The following is an 18,075-nucleotide window of genomic DNA, read 5'->3' on the forward strand; positions in this document are numbered from 1 at the left end:
TTAAAAAATAGGCTAAATAGTATATAAAAAGTTTTGTTGCCTATGTAAAAAAAAGTTGAAATAAACTATTTGAAAATCTTAATATGAAATAGACTTTTAAATAAGCTTTTAGATCAAATCAAATTTTTAAAGATGTCAGGTCAAACAAAAAGAAATCATAATAGACCATATATCAGACTAAAACCTTAAAAATTTATCGTAGGCTAGATTATATCTTATAAAATCTAGCCTTATAAGACTCGGTCGGTCTTATTTCCACCCAACAATTGTCATACCTAATAGGAATATTATATTAATACTTATTATTCTATCTGATGTTTGAAGCTTATTAATTACATTAAAATTAACTCAACCATTACTACCATTTTATAAACCAATCAAGCTATTAACACCTCATTGGTGTACAAGAATACATCATAAAAACATTTAAGCAATTTAAAACACAATGCACCAATAACTGTAAACTGAAAATCAACAAGAAACTGACTTGAGTTGACAATCTTCACAAGCTCAAAAACTTTTTACCTATTGTAATAGTAAGGCTTACAACCAAAGAACTTATGTATGCTGAAACATTTGAAAGCCATACTTTATTATAAAAATGAATATTAATGTTACTTTTAACCAAGAAAAAAAGATGACAGCTTTTATTCATCATTCTTATAATATAACACAAACACATTTGCTTTGCTTTGCTTCACTTGCTCCTTTTTTCTTATCTGTTTCAAAAAAAAAAAACAACCACAAAATCAATGAGATTCAAATTAAGCACAAAACTTATATGTATAAAATTCATTAATACACACTAATAATACTCTTAAAAAAAAAAAACCAACTTATAAGATGAGGATTGTCTCCAGACTCATATTCTCTACGAGAAAAACAATACTGCATTCACGCATTCAAGCATAGTTTGCTGTCCGATCAAGATCGGACGGTTTTAATTTAAAACTTGTACTTTTGGAAAAATCAAATTTATTTTTCTAAGCCGTGCGATTGAGATCGAATGGTAAATAACAACTTAACAACGTGAATGCGGCAAAAACACGATTGTAAGGAATTCAATTTCTTCGCCTCCACTTATAAACACATATTCAAACCATATATTGGTCGATGTGAAACTCTTAAAACATCTTCTCACGCCGAACACTATTGGACTTGGTATGTGAATATAAATGGTGGGTGGCACGACGGATTTTTAACTAGGCACTGACACAATCTTAAAATTGTGGTGTGACCTAATTCAACCTTATAAAATCGATTTGTAAGGTGAGAATTGCCCTCACTTATAAACACATATCCCGACAAACTATATATTATCTGATGTGAGATTCTTAAAAATAACCTTAAAGACATGTTTAAGAAATAAATAACAAACCTTTTTCTGAATTTGGTGGTTGAACCACCACAAGCATTGTTGTAACTCCACCAGGAAGATTGCACAATGGACTTTGACATTCCTCTACTGTTTTATTGTTCTCCAATATTTTTCCAGCACAAATCAACTTCACATCTTTAACAGTTCTTGGTCCATACTCTTTGTCTTCAAAAAAACAAACACAACTTTAGAATTTTCACATATATACAAACTAAACAACACCATAAAGAACCTCTTCATTTTTCAAAACTTCGAACTCAAATACTCTGATTTATTAGATTTTAACGAAACTCATTAACCACTCGAGCACAACCACTAGGTTGTTGCATTAAAAGCCACATGAAACACATCGAATGAAAAACTATACACCGAAATGGAATCATCATAACTTCTTCTATTTCTCATTATATTCTTTCTATCAATCAATACGTCGACATTAATAGTTCTAAATTATCATGCTATTCAATTCATGCAACTATCAGTTCTTCTTAATTCGCAATACATCATTCATTACAACAGAAACAATTTGGTATCTTATTGTTCATGAGAAGACAAACAAAACCGTGAAAAATCGTTTGTCATATAAGTGCTTACGTATAAGTTATTTCTGTAACAAAAGATAAAACAAAATAAAACCGTTTTCATATAAATTATACCCGTTTTCATAAACTATTTTGAAAATTTTTACAAAAATAAGCTGAAAACAGCTTATTAGCTTATCCATATGTCATAATCTGTTTTTATAAGATCACACAAACAAACAGTCTCATAATTTGCATTCGTAGATAAACTCGAATAAGTAAATTCAAACAGACTTTAAACAACGTCACAAAACTAACCTTTTGGCCACTGAGTAAGAATACTTTCTTTGAGTGTTGCAATACTAGTAGCAGCAGAATAACTTTTCGGGCCAATATCCGATCCATCGCTCAATCGGAACTTAATCTCTAACTCATTTTGCTTCCCAGCCATAGTATCAGCTTCAAGTATTGAGTCCTCTCAATCACATTCAATGCCAAAACAAGATGCAGAATCTGAAAAAGTAAAGCAAATAAGTAAGAACACTAAGAAGAAAAGATTAAACTTTTGATCAAATCAAAATAAAAAAAATCGATACTAATCACAATTTTACTACAAACGGATTTGAATTTTTTTCCACCACCAATATCCGGCCCACCAGACCGCCTAATCTGGTTCAGGGTCAGTTCTAGTATAAGTGATTACAACCACTTCCCGATTTCTGGTATCAATTGGTTCCAATTCCAACCCTCTACTGATGACAATTGCAGGGATCGAACCGTGACCCTCCCTATCATCCCTATCAAGTCCAGCGCCAATCACTACTGGACCAACTAACGATTGATTTAACTGATTTGAATTTCGTCTCATGAAATTATGCAGTGAAATTCAAATCACCAAGCTAACACCTCATGTATGAATAAATTGATTGAAATACAACAAAAAAACAAGTAATGATCCAAAAAAACATGATGACAGAATCATAATTCAATCAACAAACTTACAGAAGGAATCTTACAAAGCTATATCTAAAAGCCAAAACCAATACACAATATTGAAATGAACATGAATTAAATCACAAAATCATAGATAAAAGATTGAACCTTGAGTGATGTTCCCTGCTGCAATGATTGAAATCAGATGAAATTCAGAAGAAGGGTATTGATAAAAGAGTTTCTCTCTCTCTCTCTCTTTCTCTCAAAGTTTGCTAAATGTTGTAAAGGTTGTAACTTTTCACATGGAAATGGAACATGTTATTCTTATCACAACATAGTAGAATCAAAAGGGTCAACTTTTTGAGTGTCAGTTACTGTTCCAAAAACGTGAATCAGACAAACGCGTCTACGTATGTGTCTGTCATCATTTCCACATTCTTAACATTTTCAAATTTGTTACCATTCTACTTTTCCATCTTTAAAGGTAAACTTTTGACCATAGATTATTAAAAAGAATTTAAATTTTTTTTAAATTTGTTTTATATAGAAAAGAAGATGATCAATAATATATTTTAAATTAGATTTTGTTTTATTTTGGTAAAGTTAGAGAAAAGAAAGGAAAAAGAAAAAAAAAAGCAACAAGAAAATCATGTATACTATGAGTATTTTAAGAAAAATGTTAAAACTTAATATGATAATAAATATAATTGGATTCTGTGTATTTTGTTTTTTAAACAACGTTGAAATCAATGTGATAAAGATTGTGGCGTATTTTTTACTTTATAATTTTTATAATTTATAATTTATAAATTTATATAACAATAAGAGTTTTGTTTGATATAGCTTATTTTAATAATTTATCTTATATTTTTTAGATAATATTTTAAATTGCATTTTATCTTATAGTTTATTATTTTTTCTTTTATTTTTATTTTTAATATTTTAATTAAAATTCATTTTTATCTTTTATAATTTATTTAAATTTAAAATAATATAAATTTAAAATAAAATAATTATGCATTAAACGCAAATAGAAATGAGAAAATGGGTGATGCACTGACAGTGTAAAAAAGTTTTACACTGTCAACCAATCACGACCATGAATCAGGACAAGTCAGACTGTAATTTTAAAAAAACTTATATGACATGGCAAAACGATTTGTTTCTATTGGATGACAGTGTAAAACTATTTTACACTGTCAGTGCACTACCTTTAACCTCAATAGAAATTAGTAACATGTATATTAATCATTGAAAATGAAATTGCTCCAACGTAAAATTATTGAATTAAATATTCACCATGTTCTTCCTTGTCTTTCTAACATGTTTGATTCCTTTTTCCAAGCTCTATTTCCCGAAACAAACACTACTCCAAACACCATTCCACTGATTATCAAAAACAATGATGAAAAGAAACCCAAAATCACCTAATCATTTGCTCAGGCGATACTGTAAACAACGTTTATAGCATTCCATTGAGTCAGTTACCAGTTATGTGCGTTAAGGGGGATATAATAGTCATTTCCATACCTAAACACGAATAGCAGGTTGGTCTTGAAGCTTGCAAACACAATCTACATGGAAGAATCATCTGGTCTAAAGGTTCCACTCCCCTTACTATATTTAACTTGTGTGCCAAGCTATCGGATCTTTGGACCTCTATTGGTAAATGAGGCATAACTTTTTAGGCAAGGGTTTCTTTGAGTTGTTTTTTCATGACTTGAAGACGTCATAAGGGTTAGGTCAATAATTGGAATGTAAATCGTGGGATTTTGAAATTATTTCTTTGGACTAGGGATTTTTGTCCTTCAACCATAAACCAAACTTTAGCTCAGGTTTGAATTTTCATTCATGGTTTGTCCAAGAATATTGGAGATCTAAGATCTTGTTTGCTATCGCTAGTAGCATTAGTTCTCCAATATATATTGATTTGGCCTCTAATAAATAGTCTTTTGAAAAGGTATTTGGACATTATGTAAGAGTGCATGTTGGCTGATATAGATTTAGTGAAAGAGTTGAGGTACAAAGTATTGGTGGAAAGAGTTGGTTTTTCCTTCTTTGTTGAGAAGAATACGAGAGACAACCAAACTTCTGCAGAATTTGTTGATGTATATGTCATTCTTTGGAAAATTTTATGAGAAGAAAAGTTCAAGATCAGGATAAGGAAAAATCTAAATCAAGAGAGGAATTGAAAAAAATCTATGTGGAAGAGATGTAGTTAACTTGTCAAGCAAGAAAATGATAGGAGACCCTACAAGAGAACCTAGTGGGGTGGTTAAATAAATTATACGACACATTCAAGGCTCTAAGGTATTGAATTACTTTAGTAGTTCTAATTATGAATTTGTTGATGCCACACATTAGGATGAAAGAGGTTTAGAAACTCAGATAGATTTGGAACCTATCGTGGTTTAAAAATTTCTAAAAAACTCCTTGACCAGTTTAGCAGATCAAGAAGAAGACTAAGAGAATGAGGGTTTCAAAGGGGTGACATTAAGGAAGAAAACTAAAAATAGTCCTCCAAACACAAGTCCATTACTAGGTTCTCTCTCACCTAGTCCTACTAACCCTTCCTTATAAAGTGCATCTTCTGGAATATAAGAGGCATTGCAAATGCTTCTTTTAGACTTGTCCTAAAAAGAATCATTTTTGTCAACAAACTTGACACGTTTCTCCTTGTTAAGCCTTAGGTGAATTTCAAAAAAAATCTTATAAATTGATTAAGAATCTCAATATCAAGTTGTTTGCATTGAATGAGAGAAACTGCCTCCTTCCTAACCTTTAGTGTGTTGGTAAAGAAGACCTTAATCCAACTAACAAGTCTCTTTCACCATCACTAGTCATAACAACAATTTTGGATTCTATGCTATACATGCCTCTACCAATTACTTTCTCTAAATTTATGGAGAAATCTTGTTCCTACCATCCTTGACCTTCGTTGGTGCTTCATTGGTGGCTTCAATGCAATTATTAAAGCTAATGGATACCATGGCTATCATCTTTATGCCAAAGTTCCAATGGAAGAATTCTTCAATTGGTATAATTTTAATCACTACATACACATTTCCACTGAAGAGAACCTTCACATTAGAGGTTTCCAATTCCATTCTCAATGCAATCTATGCCATTTGCATGTTGAAATGTCTGATAATTTTTTTTATCTGCCAATTTGCTTCTTCCATTTAGAATTGGTTCTCATACACTCTCTCTTTTCCTTTTAAAATATCTAGTCTCTTGGTTTATTGGAGGACCATTGATAGGGGGTGGTCTCCTTAATGTAAGATAGTCATAACAATTGGGGTCTTGTTCAATTTTTCAGAAATTTGAATGGCTAGGAACAAGATCTGATTTGAGGATGTCAACATTCATTAGAAAAATTCAACTAGGATTATTGTTTCTTCTATAAGAATGGTTCGTAACAACACTAACAAGGTTGCAGGTCCCTCCATGTCTGAATTCTCATTTTAAAATATTTCAACATCACCATTCATCTTCTAAAATCTAGAAGATACATTGTTGTTCTTTAGCAATTGTTAGGTGTCAAAAGTGAGTAATTTTCCATATCAAAATTTGACAATTTCAAGCCTTTATATTGCATTTTGTAATTAAACTTTCCGATTTTATTATATAACCGAATTCTTGTGAAGATTTTGGTATGTTTAACTTGTTTGTTAATTTTTGAAGCAAAAATATAGAAAAAAGTGTGAAAGAAGTGACCTTGAAGCAAAGCATGAAAGAAGGCATTTGGAGTGAAGTTTGAAGACTTGGGAATTTTGGGCTGCTTCAGCAATTTCGCTGGGCGAGCAAGCAGCATTGTGGCACCAAGCTCGCCGGACACTCTAGGGGCGAGCTAGCAGCGAGGGAAATCCAAAAATTCCAGTAGCTACTGACCTGGGCCGCGAGCAGGTTCGCTGGGCGAGCTGAAATCGTGTAATTCGTCGGACGGTCCCTGCTTTCGCCGGGCGAATTCAGATATTTTCTGGGCAGCGCAGTGGGTTTCGTCAGGCGAAACTTTATTTTGCCAAGAGAATTTGTCTGGTCAGAATTGGTGTATTTAGGCACTTGGAGATATTTTGTGACCATACTTTTCACAATCTTCTTTCAAGACATTTTTCTAGGGCACAAAAAGGAAGAAAAAATACCATTGGAGAAATTTCATCAAGCTTTCAAGCATCTAGGGATGGTAGACAGATCCAAACTCGCGAGGTCCACCCGCATCCGAATCCGAGTCAATGAGTGAAGACCTGAGTTGACTGGGTTCGGGTGCCACCTGATATTTTGGGTGCGAGTTTGAGTTGTGTGAAACCCCCGCCCGAAACCCGAAATCATACCCGCTATATATATATATATATATATATATATATATATATATATATATATATATATATCGAAAAGTTGTAGGAAAAATGTATTTTATGTATTTTGCTGTTGATTTGGGTGAAAATACCCGAACCCAACGGGTGTGGCCGTGGGTGTTATTTTGCCACCCGAATAGCCTTTGGGTTCGGGTTCAGGTTTGGATGGTGATTTTGGGTGCAGGTTTGGGTACTGCGCAATCCGTAACCGACCCTTTGATTTTGGGTGCAGGTTTGGGTAGTGTAAAATTCGTAACCGACCCTTTGATTTTTGATGCTAGTAGAGCTTGTTTTGTTACTTATTGTTGAAGCTACCATGGCTATGGATAGCTAAACTTCTCTTGTGTCAATATTAGAGGTAGTTAACTTGTAGATTATGTATTTCTTTTGATCTTTTGTGTATGAACTTGGTTGATGACTAATATATGGTGAATATCTTGTTATTTATGTTATATTTGTTGATTTGAATCATTATTGAGGGATATTTTTCAAACCATGACCTAAAGATATTCATCTATCAATGAACAAACTCTAGAGATAGATTTGTGAGTTGATAATCACTTGTATCAAGCTTTAATAATTATGATGTTTATTGTTGGCACGAGATATCATCTAATGGTTAATATGATAATACTCACGATATCGCTTTAGAGATAAACAGTATTGAAAGAATATGTGATCATATTTATCATTAATAATAAGTTCATACGCTTGATTAATCAGATATATATTAAAGGGTTAAGTATGTTTTTGGTCCCTATAAATATCTCAAATTTCATTTTTAGTCCCTATTAAAAAAATGACATATTTTGGTCCCTACAAAATTTGTATGCGTGCAATTTTAGTTCCTGCTATTTTTTAAAATTTTGAAAACTGTTTAATTACCCTTAAAACTTTAAATTTTTGAACAATTTTTTTCATACGTGTTTAGAATACTATAAAATATTTCTTTACCAAATTAAAGAATTTTTTAAACTGAGAACAATTAAATATGAAATTTTTTAAGTTTCAAAAGATAATATTAAAAGTAATGCAAATCTCGACTTAGAAATCAAATTTTGAGTTTATTTTTTTTCGAGAAATTTTTTATAACGTTCTAAACATGTTTGTAAATTAATCATTCAAAAATACACATCGGTTTAACAATAGGGACTAAAATTAAGTGCATAATAATTTTGTGGAGACTAAAACATGTCATTTTTTTAATAGGGACTAAAAACAAAATTTGATAATTTTATAGGAACCAAAAACATATTTAACCCTATATTACATAGGTTAACAAAATCTAATCTTGACACATTTTCTCAAATCGTTCAAAACTCCATTTTATTTTACCATCTTTAATTAAATTTCATGCAATCATTACTTTTCGTTACCAAAACCTTTCTAAAACCCTTACTCAAAATATTATTAAATGTAGAACGACGAAAATATCGCATCAATCCCTGTGGAGATGATAAAACAAATACTTACCCTGTAAAAGTGTTTCAACAACAACCTCCTTCTCTTGGATGGATTAAATGTTACATAGAAGGTGTAGCAATGGAATACCCTCTTTGTGCTTATGGTGGAATTTTTAGGAATGTTATGAATGAGCAGCTTGGGAGTTTCTCTTCCTTGGATGAGTTGATTGGTAAAATTCAAGCTATAGAGCTGGATTTAGACAAGCTTGAGATAAGGTTTAGGTTGAAAATGATTCTTTAAAGGTAGTTAAAGCTCACTCCTATCAAAATATTGGCCCTTGGGCTATTAAGAATCATTGGTTAAATTGTCTCCATAGAATGAGACACTTGAACTTTATGATTACTCGCATCTATAGGGAAGGCAACATGCATGCTGATATCCTCGCTAGTATAAAGTTGACTACTAGGTATTATACTTGGTATGATCACTTGATTCAGAGATTTCGAGATGTTTTCTTGTGTAACAAGTTTGGTATTCCTAAGCTTAAACGTTTCTCTTCTTGAGAGGTTTTGACTTTAGTCTCCCCCTATTTTTTTGTCTTCCTTTTTCTAATATAGTCTTGGCATTTGTTTAAAAAATGCAAATAATACCATATATATATATATATATATATATATATATATATATATATATATATATATATATATATATTATTATTATTATTTTTATTATATGTTTATTGCAAAATTTACATAATTTTGTTGAATGTATTTTATTATTATGTTTAATTTTATGTATCATAAATATTAATTTCATATAAATTTTAGGGTTAAATATGTTTTTGATCCTTATAAATATCTCAAATTTTATTTTTAGTCCCTATTAAAAAATGACATATTTTAATCTCTACAAAATTTTGATACATGCAGTTTAATTCTTACTATTTTCTAAAATTTTTGAAAATTGTTTATGTAGTCTTTAACTTTTAAATAATTTTTTTCATACATGTTTAGAACACTGTAAAAAATCTACTTATCAAATTTTATTTTATTTTTATAATGAGAATAATTAAATATGAATTTTTTAAATTTAACAAAATAATGATAAAAATAATAAAAATCTCGACTTAGAAATCAAATTTTGAGTTCCATTTTTTTTTCAAGAAACTTTTTATAATATACTAAACATGTTTGCAAAATTATCATTCAACAATACACATTGATTTGATAGTAAGGACTAAAACTCCGTACATAATAATTTTGTAGGACTAAAACATGTCATTTTTTGTAGGGACCAAAAATAAAATTTGATAATTTTATAGAGGTCAAAAATATATTTAACCCTAAATTTTATTATAAATTAAAAATCTTTTTTATATTATTATGCGTTCGTAATTTCACATTGTAAGAGCATGTAGTCGATTTTCAAATATCACAAGTTAACTATTGAATGTGTAACATTGGTTCTTTTATAAAATATAAAACTGAAAATAAAAATAAATTTAAAATAAAATATTAGCATACTAAAATTAATTTTATAATAGTACATAAAATATATTTACATTAATTAATTTTAAGTATCTTAATTATATATTTTATTATTAATTAAGAAATATTATTTTATGTCATTTTATATTTATCAACTAGTTGAATTGTTAAATTTCTGATAAATCTAAAAAAAACAATTTTTTTAAATTTATAATAGTGTCCTAATACTTATAAATGGGGTTTAAAGTAATATATCTTCTACCAAAAATGATACAATGCATAAAAATAATACTTATGTTGATTTATAGTAAAAAAAATAATATTAAGACTTTTTTTTTGAAAAATAAACTATCACATTAATTAGAGAGGTTGAAAGTATATTATTGGACTAATTAGGTGGATATACTTTAAATAAATAAATAAATTGTTTTTATTACTCACTTTGAAATAAACTTTATACACTTTTAGTTTTTTATAAAAAAAAGTTATTGAACCTTAAGATACCGATATTACATAATAAAAAAGTTCATACATTATAATTTAATTTACATGATTAAAATGTGAAATATATAAGAATTTGTTTAGTTATAATTTTTATTTTATTTTATTCATGAAATTAATCTATTATTTTAAAAATTTTAACCTTTTCTAAAATATTTAATGTTCAAAACAGTTGGAATTTAAATATGAAAAATTATTTTTGCAAATAATAAATAAAAGTATCAAAACTGTAATCAAACCAAGAAAACGATAACCGTGACTAAATCAACAAATTTTAAATTTATATGCAAATTTGTGTGCTTGGTCATTTAAATCATTAATTATTAAGTATTGTAGCTCACATCAGAGTTATTTTTAAAGTAAAGTAATATAAAGTTTTTAAAAAGTATTAAGTGATTCTGTGGGCTGCATACTGGTGGAAAAAAAAAAACTACATTAATAGAAAATAATACTTTATTAATAATGTAGTATTTAAAAATGTATATGAAATATTATTCTAGTATATTGTTTTTAAGAAAATAATACTATATATAAAGTTTTTAAAAAGTATTATTTAACTTTTAAAAATTACATATTAAATTTTATATTGTTAAATCATAATAAAAAATTGTATACATATTACAAATATTAATTTAATTTTTGATAAAAAAATACTACATTAAGATAAATGAATTTATGTTCTTTCCCTTTTTAAAATAATAATTTAAGTTACATAATTAAATTATGAAAAAGATAAAACGGTACTTTAAATATCATTAAAAATCAGGCGAGTGTGTGTGGTCTAACGGTGAAACGCTTGGGTATTGAGAGTGTGCTCCTCCCAAGGTCTCAAGTTCGCATATATTAGTCTAAATAAATTGTTCTAATAACTATATAACATTTTATCACATATATTAGTCTAAATCTTCTAGAACAATTGAGAAGGATTCAGGTGATTCACCTTTGAATATGATTATAATTGTTTAACTTAAAAATTATTTGTTTGTTGATTTTAACTGACATTTTAATAATTTTTAAATGTAAACAAATATCCTAATACATTGTATTATTGGTGGTAAGACATGCATGAATATCATTGTGTTTTAAAACAGTGGACTAACCGTTACACATTTTATCTCTATCTACAAATTGTTGAATGCTACATTGTCATTGGGCTCCTATAAATATTTATCGACTAGACAGACAAGCTATTACATATTCCCCATCCATATTAGGTTGTCTCCATCACGATGGAACGCCTTTCAACCTTTCGACGTAATGTCCGAAAACAAAATGCCCCTACTATGAAGGAACTTGACCTCTTTCCAGTAACGCCTGATCCAAGTTGTGTCCTTACCTTAGCTCTTCCTATCTCTAAGGGTGAATGTCTTAGTGGGATTCAACGAGTTGGATCACAGTCTTTGGCTCCCAAAAGAGCCTCAAAGGCTTCTTCTACTTCGAGGAAGAGGACCAATATGTTTACAAATGTAGTTTCTCATTTTTTTTCTCTTTCTCTATAGATTTTGATTTGTTTGAGCTAATAGACTATCTTTCTCCTTTTTTTCCAGTCCAAGTTGAGCCCTATCCTTCAATCTGTGATGCGGTTTGACCATCTTACTAGGCAAGAAAATCGACATGCGTTGTCTTCATCAACCTCACATATTCTTGATGGTGAATCGATGCTAAATCCTATCGATGTTGATATTTTGGCAGTGGATCGACCATCGTCGTCAGCAGTGAATGGTGTTGTGGACACTACACTGAAACTTGGGATTCCAGGATCAACCACTCATAGTTTTTCTAGAAATAGAGGGGGACATGGACAATATAATCTACAGTTGACACTGTGATTTGAATGCCTCATTTAAGACTATGGAGGCCCTTATAACTTATTTTGTATTCTTTCTCTTCTGGATCACTAAAATTGTGAGTACCAAAGTTAAAGTTTTAGTTATGTTCATTTTAAAGTCTCGTATATAAATGATTATAGTTTTCTGGCAATATAACTTTTTTACACTAATGCGTAACTAGTAAGATACTCGTGCTCCCACATGAATAAATTTATTTGATATCGTATAAAATGTGTTTAGGCACATGTAAATTTGAAATGACTGACTTAATTATAAATAAATAATGATCATATAAATCAATTATATTAAATAACCATATAAAAAAGGACCCGTGAGATGGAGATAAAACATGAAATTTTAACATTTAAAATAAAAATTGTCTCACAAATAAAGATAATTGTTGATTAAAATAAAATAGACATTGTGCTTATAATGACCCGTGAGATAAAAAATTATTTGATGCGAGATAAAAAATTATTTGATGCGATGTAAAAAATAGATTACTATTATTATTTTTAGTAATAATAAATAAATAGAGATAAAAAATTAAAATGATAGTAAAAAAGTGTGGGAAAAGAAATGTGAGAGAAATTTGAAATGTTAATCAAAAGAGAATAAATTGTAATATTTAATTGTGATTTAATTGGTGAAATTGAAAAATAAATGTCATATGTAATATTGTAATAGGAGATGAGAATGAAAAAAAATAAATAAACATTATTTGATTACTTAAATGTCATTTTTTGGTGTAAAAAATTTATGGTAAAAGAGTAATTTAGTGAGTTCATATAATTTATTTTTAATAGATAGATAATAGATTGATTGTAATAGGATGATTTCGCCATGTTTCACAAATGACACATCATTTAATAATACATACATCATTAATTTTAATCCAAAAACATGAGAGCGAAATTGAAATAAGAAAATTAATTTTGACCAAAATTGTAATTAACCTATAAAAAAAGAGATAGCTGTCCTCAATGAAAATTTGTAATTGAAAGTTTTATTTGACTAAAAAGGTTTATGAGTTTAAGTTTAAATTAGTGAAAGATAATAAAAATATTTTAATATATAAATTATTTTATTAATTATTTTAGGATAAGATAGATTTAATTAATTTTAATGAGATATTTGACTATTTTACATTTTGAACCATGTCTCTTGAAATTAATTAAAGTATAAGAGGATTTTTTTTTAATAAAAACAAATAATTGAATAAAAAAGGGAAAATAAAAAGGATGAATGACATAAAATATAACCTATTAAATAATTAGGAAAAATGATAGTTGGATATTCTCAACCTCTTTTTTAAAAACACTTTGAAAAACATAAATAAGAAGTGAATTTTACCATTTGTCATAATCAAAAAATGAATCCTTCATTGGCTAATCTATTTATACATGTATTTCACTAAATGAAAAAAATGATATATCTTGAATTTAAAAGAACATATAGTGTGTAAAGTATTCTTACAGTTAATTAAAAGATATTAAAGAATAATATTCATTAGAAAATATACGAATGACGCACATTGAGTCATTTTAAGTCAAAGATTTCTCCAATTTCTCATGTTAGCATATTCAATAGCAAGCATATTTCCATACAATTCATATTGAAAGGAGGTGCAAAATCCAATCTTAACTGAGAAAGCTCCCAAGAATATTCCTAAATTATCTATAAATATGCCATCACAAGTTGATGTTCCAAAATTTTTCCTTGAATCTCCATCAGTGTTGCACTTAATCTAACTATGACTAAAAAAAATATCAATTAACTTATATGATTTTAGTTGTAAGAGTATATCGACATTTGATGTCAAAGCATTTATTGATTTTAAATTCGAGAATTGAAGAGTAAATGTGCCCCTTAAAATAAGCATATGTCATATACACCAATTATTTAACATGAATAATGTCTATATCAAAGTCAATTTCACCATTTTAAAACCATATATCATTTCTTGTGTACCAAGTTTTCCGAAGAATTATTATGATAAGATTCATGATCATATTTTAAATTTGAGAGCTCCAACTTCTACCGACAAGTTTGAAAAAGTTTTTATATCTAATTCTATCAATGTTCATGCCAAACAAACGTCTCATCTAATGCTAGAAAAGTGATGTGTACTTGCACCTAAGAAATAAGTGGTCCACAATTTCTACATCTTGATTGCAGATAGAGCACTTCGATATCATATGCATTCCTATTCGAATAAAGATGTCTTCTATTTCAATAAAATTATGAATTAGCTTCAAAGTCATTAATGACTTAGCAATAGGTATGTAGGGATGACTATTGAATATCGTCCAAGAAGGCTCAATGTGATCCATCCTGATATAATTGTAGGTATCTTTAAAAGATATATCATTGTTTACTAGTCATGTCTAAATGAGTTCATCGGTAATAAATTATCATATGACAAGTTAATATTCAAAATGTATTCATTAATTTGAGGAGGAGAAATGGATAAGCCATGGGAAATGTTTCAATTGATGTCTTTGATAATTGAATTGACCTTATTCATTCACATAAATTGAATATTCATTGGCAATACTAGGTGTAAATATGTAGAGTATGATATGTAGGACTAAACTCCAAATTGTACATCAGTGGTAAGTAGATCACTAAATCTTGTGAGATTTGAGCATAATAATGGATAACATCAAAAATCCATCTCTTTCTTTCTTGTGTGATTTCATTCGTGTTTGTTAGTCTCTAGAACTTGATTTGACTCTTGTTGATGTTTTTTGTTTACTTGTACATATTGAAATGATAAAAACAACTTTGTTTTTTTTAGCCACTTAGCCAAAAAGGCAACCTTAATATCATCCATTTGTTTGAAAACTCCTTTGAACCCATTTATCTTTTTTTTTTTGTTATTAACTCATTATAAGTCAAAAAGTGAAAAACAATGTAATCACCCTATTCAAAGGGTTGAGAGAGTCTTATATGGAGTTGTGTGGGGTTGTTGAATATTATTTTTTGTGTTGTTATTATGATGTTGGCAAAAAATAATGAAAAAAGCAAAGAAAGAAAAGAAAAAAAAATAGAAAATGAAAAGAAAAGAAAAAAAATAGAGAAGGATGTCAATACATAGTCCTTCTGAAAAAAATAAAAAGAGAAGAGAAATAAGTTATGATGTTGTTTGAAAGCGGTTGAGATTTTATGTAGTTTAATTCCCACAACTCTTTCAATTTTATTTTGACTCTTTGATTTTTAGTCTAGTGCCCCTTTAGGATTTATCTCATCTTTACCTTTGCCAAGTTACAACCGAATAAAAGTCCTTTTGATATTTGTGTGCAAGTATTTAAATTGTGGATGTTAGAGTCTTTTCAAGTTTATGGTAGTACTAACTTTTATGTTGTGCTTTGAGCGTACACAGTTAATCGAAACACTTGAGAGTTGAGTGAACTTTATCCCGTGAGAATCTTGCTGCTTTTGATGTACTCTTGGTAATCTGTTTTTCATATTTTCTTTGAATGTCACAAAAGAGTTACTCACTAATGTTATATTCTTGAAGCTTAGAATCATAAGTTTGTTTACACTTTGTATCATGAGAACCTTTGAGAATGCATGCTTTGTTTGGGTTTTGTTTTGAATTTTGTTTTTCTTTTGAAGTTATCATTTTGCTCGGAGTGCAAAAGTTCGGGTGTGAGGGATTTTGATCAGTGCATTTTGATGCACAATCTTCTGTGTTTGTACTTAGGCATTTACATGATTTATTTTGCTTATTTTTTACTTTTATTCTGTTTGAATATTTTAGTTTATTTTTACTTTTATTTGATTTTCGTATTTTATTTTTAGCATTAGTAGCTTTCGATAAAAAAAATCATAATTGGAGCTACAAGAATCAGATCGACGCGTTCTAATATCCGTCGGAAAGCTGAGAGAAAGAGCTACAACTTTTATGTTAGAGTCAAAGGCTGATTCGGAGTGCATAATTCCCAATAATTCGTTGAAATTTATGACTTTAGAAATCTTTAGTTTTGGGTCGATTCTGGGCCGAGTTTTCTATGTTTTTCGATCCAATTGGGTTATGATCCGAATTCCTTGTTTCACTTATACCTAGGCAGCTGCGATACTATAAACTTAAACAATTTTGACGAGAACGATATACGCTTCGTAGAACTCATGGAGAACTAATACCTTCTAGACGGATTTACTGCACTCAGGTTCAAAACTTTGAGATTGTTATAATACTTACAATTTGATTTCGATTCCTTTCAATTATGTTATAAGATTGTTGTTTGTTTATTTCAATCATCACACAACATTTTTGATTTAATTTGATTGATATGTGTTCCCAATTTTAATCGTTGTTGACTCTGCTTAATTGTTAATTTGTGCTATCTATAACCGTATGCTTAATCCGACAATAGGAACATGTTTCTCATAGTGTCAATCACGCTTGTTGACTGATATTGTAATCAAATAGGATAGAAAATCCGCTTAGTGGGTTATAATATTAGCAGTCGATGATGAGTAAGAACCGAGTTAGTGGATCCGTTTGCTATATCATTTATTTTGTAATAGCTTATTTTATAATCATTTTTTACAAATCAATCCTAAACCACAACCGCCTAGATCGATTTTGATTGGTAAACTCATACAAGAATCCTTGAGAACGATATTCGAGCAATTGTCGCTATCTACGGTCTTTAAATTTACTCGTTTTTTATCCGCGCGCGACAGTTATTCAAATGTCGATCTACAATAAATATAAAAGTTGTACTTTAAAAAAAATATTTTAGTTTTTTTTGTTGATGTGCCTTTGTTAATGTTTTCCCAACATAATCGAGCATTTGTTTGACTTGAAAATGATTTTTTGGGTAGGGTATGGGAGAATTCTTGTACTTTCACGGATTGAATTTAGAATATTATCCTTAACCTGCACCTATAGTAGATCAAGAATCTATCTTTTTTCATAAGGTGATAGTGGATCTTTAGTTTTTCTTTTGCTAGAATGATAGTGAATCTAGTTGGTTCACACTCTAGTCTCAGAATATCGAGGTGGTTCTTTAATAGTTTTAGTTGTGTTTTTGTTTGATCTATTCGTTTTAGTGTTTTCCTTTTTCTTTTTTTTTTTTATCTTGTATCTTGTTTTTCTCCTTTTTAAGTATTTCTTATGCTTTGAATTGTTTTTTTTTTTACTTCTTTTCTATATATTATATTTTCCATTAAAAAAAATCACACACAACTAAATTATTTCTCAACATAATAACTTAAATAAGTATTTAGAAAATATGAGAAATATAAAATGAAATGAGGAATGTGAATTTATGCTTTAATATCAATGTCTTTAATTAATAAGATCGTCATTGCACTTTAAATCAGTGTTTTAAAAATCGAACCGAATTGATCGGTCAGATTGATTAAACTGAGAATCAGTGGGGTCAATTGTCTGGTCTGATTGTTAAACTGGGTATGCTGTTGAACTAGTGAAAACCGGTCAAAATCGGTCCAAATCAGAAAAAATCGGTGAACCGACAGTTTAAGAAAATTGGCGATTCAAATGCATGTTTTTTTCGCACAAAACGATGTCGTTTTCATATATTTTATTTAAAATATATTAGCCTTTATTCAAATCTTATTTAGAATAACTTTTTCCTATTTGCAATTAAACCTGGTTTAAAATTTATTTAAGTTTATATTTTGTATGAGTGA

General features: G+C 29.0%; 2 protein-coding genes across 2 annotated transcripts; one reads left to right on the top strand and one right to left on the bottom strand.

The window, feature by feature from the left end:
- Nucleotides 1-458: 458 nt before the first annotated feature.
- On the bottom strand, nucleotides 459-3,156 carry LOC131598877 (membrane-anchored ubiquitin-fold protein 2-like). Its single transcript, XM_058871450.1, has 4 exons — nucleotides 3,001-3,156; nucleotides 2,218-2,412; nucleotides 1,379-1,543; nucleotides 459-719 (listed from the first exon to the last, which is right to left on the bottom strand). Exons 2-4 carry the CDS (start codon nucleotides 2,348-2,350, stop codon nucleotides 661-663), a joined length of 357 nt encoding a protein of 118 aa, XP_058727433.1. The 5' UTR covers nucleotides 2,351-2,412; nucleotides 3,001-3,156; the 3' UTR covers nucleotides 459-660.
- An 8,638-nt stretch (nucleotides 3,157-11,794) lies between these two features.
- LOC131598878 (uncharacterized) lies at nucleotides 11,795-12,420 on the top strand. The gene is made up of 2 exons (XM_058871451.1): nucleotides 11,795-12,045; nucleotides 12,127-12,420. Exons 1-2 carry the CDS (start codon nucleotides 11,809-11,811, stop codon nucleotides 12,406-12,408), a joined length of 519 nt encoding a protein of 172 aa, XP_058727434.1. The 5' UTR covers nucleotides 11,795-11,808; the 3' UTR covers nucleotides 12,409-12,420.
- Nucleotides 12,421-18,075: the final 5,655 nt, after the last annotated feature.

Source organism: Vicia villosa, linkage group LG4 (assembly GCF_029867415.1).
Source record: "Vicia villosa cultivar HV-30 ecotype Madison, WI linkage group LG4, Vvil1.0, whole genome shotgun sequence".
Taxonomy (NCBI): domain Eukaryota; kingdom Viridiplantae; phylum Streptophyta; class Magnoliopsida; order Fabales; family Fabaceae; genus Vicia; species Vicia villosa.

What these genes read in the sequence shown, in the direction of transcription:
- LOC131598877 (XM_058871450.1), bottom strand. Translation starts at nt 2,350, where the DNA reads ATGGCTGGGAAGCAAAATGAGTTAGAGATTAAGTTCCGATTGAGCGAT. An exon ending in TCTTACTCAGTGGCCAAAAG is followed by an intron (nt 1,544 to 2,217) that starts GTTAGTTTTGTG and finishes GTTTTTTTGAAG; the next exon opens with ACAAAGAGTATGGACCAAGA. An exon ending in ACCACCAAATTCAGAAAAAG is followed by an intron (nt 720 to 1,378) that starts GTTTGTTATTTA and finishes TTTTTGAAACAG; the next exon opens with ATAAGAAAAAAGGAGCAAGT.
- LOC131598878 (XM_058871451.1), top strand. Translation starts at nt 11,809, where the DNA reads ATGGAACGCCTTTCAACCTTTCGACGTAATGTCCGAAAACAAAATGCC. An exon ending in GGACCAATATGTTTACAAAT is followed by an intron (nt 12,046 to 12,126) that starts GTAGTTTCTCAT and finishes CTTTTTTTCCAG; the next exon opens with TCCAAGTTGAGCCCTATCCT.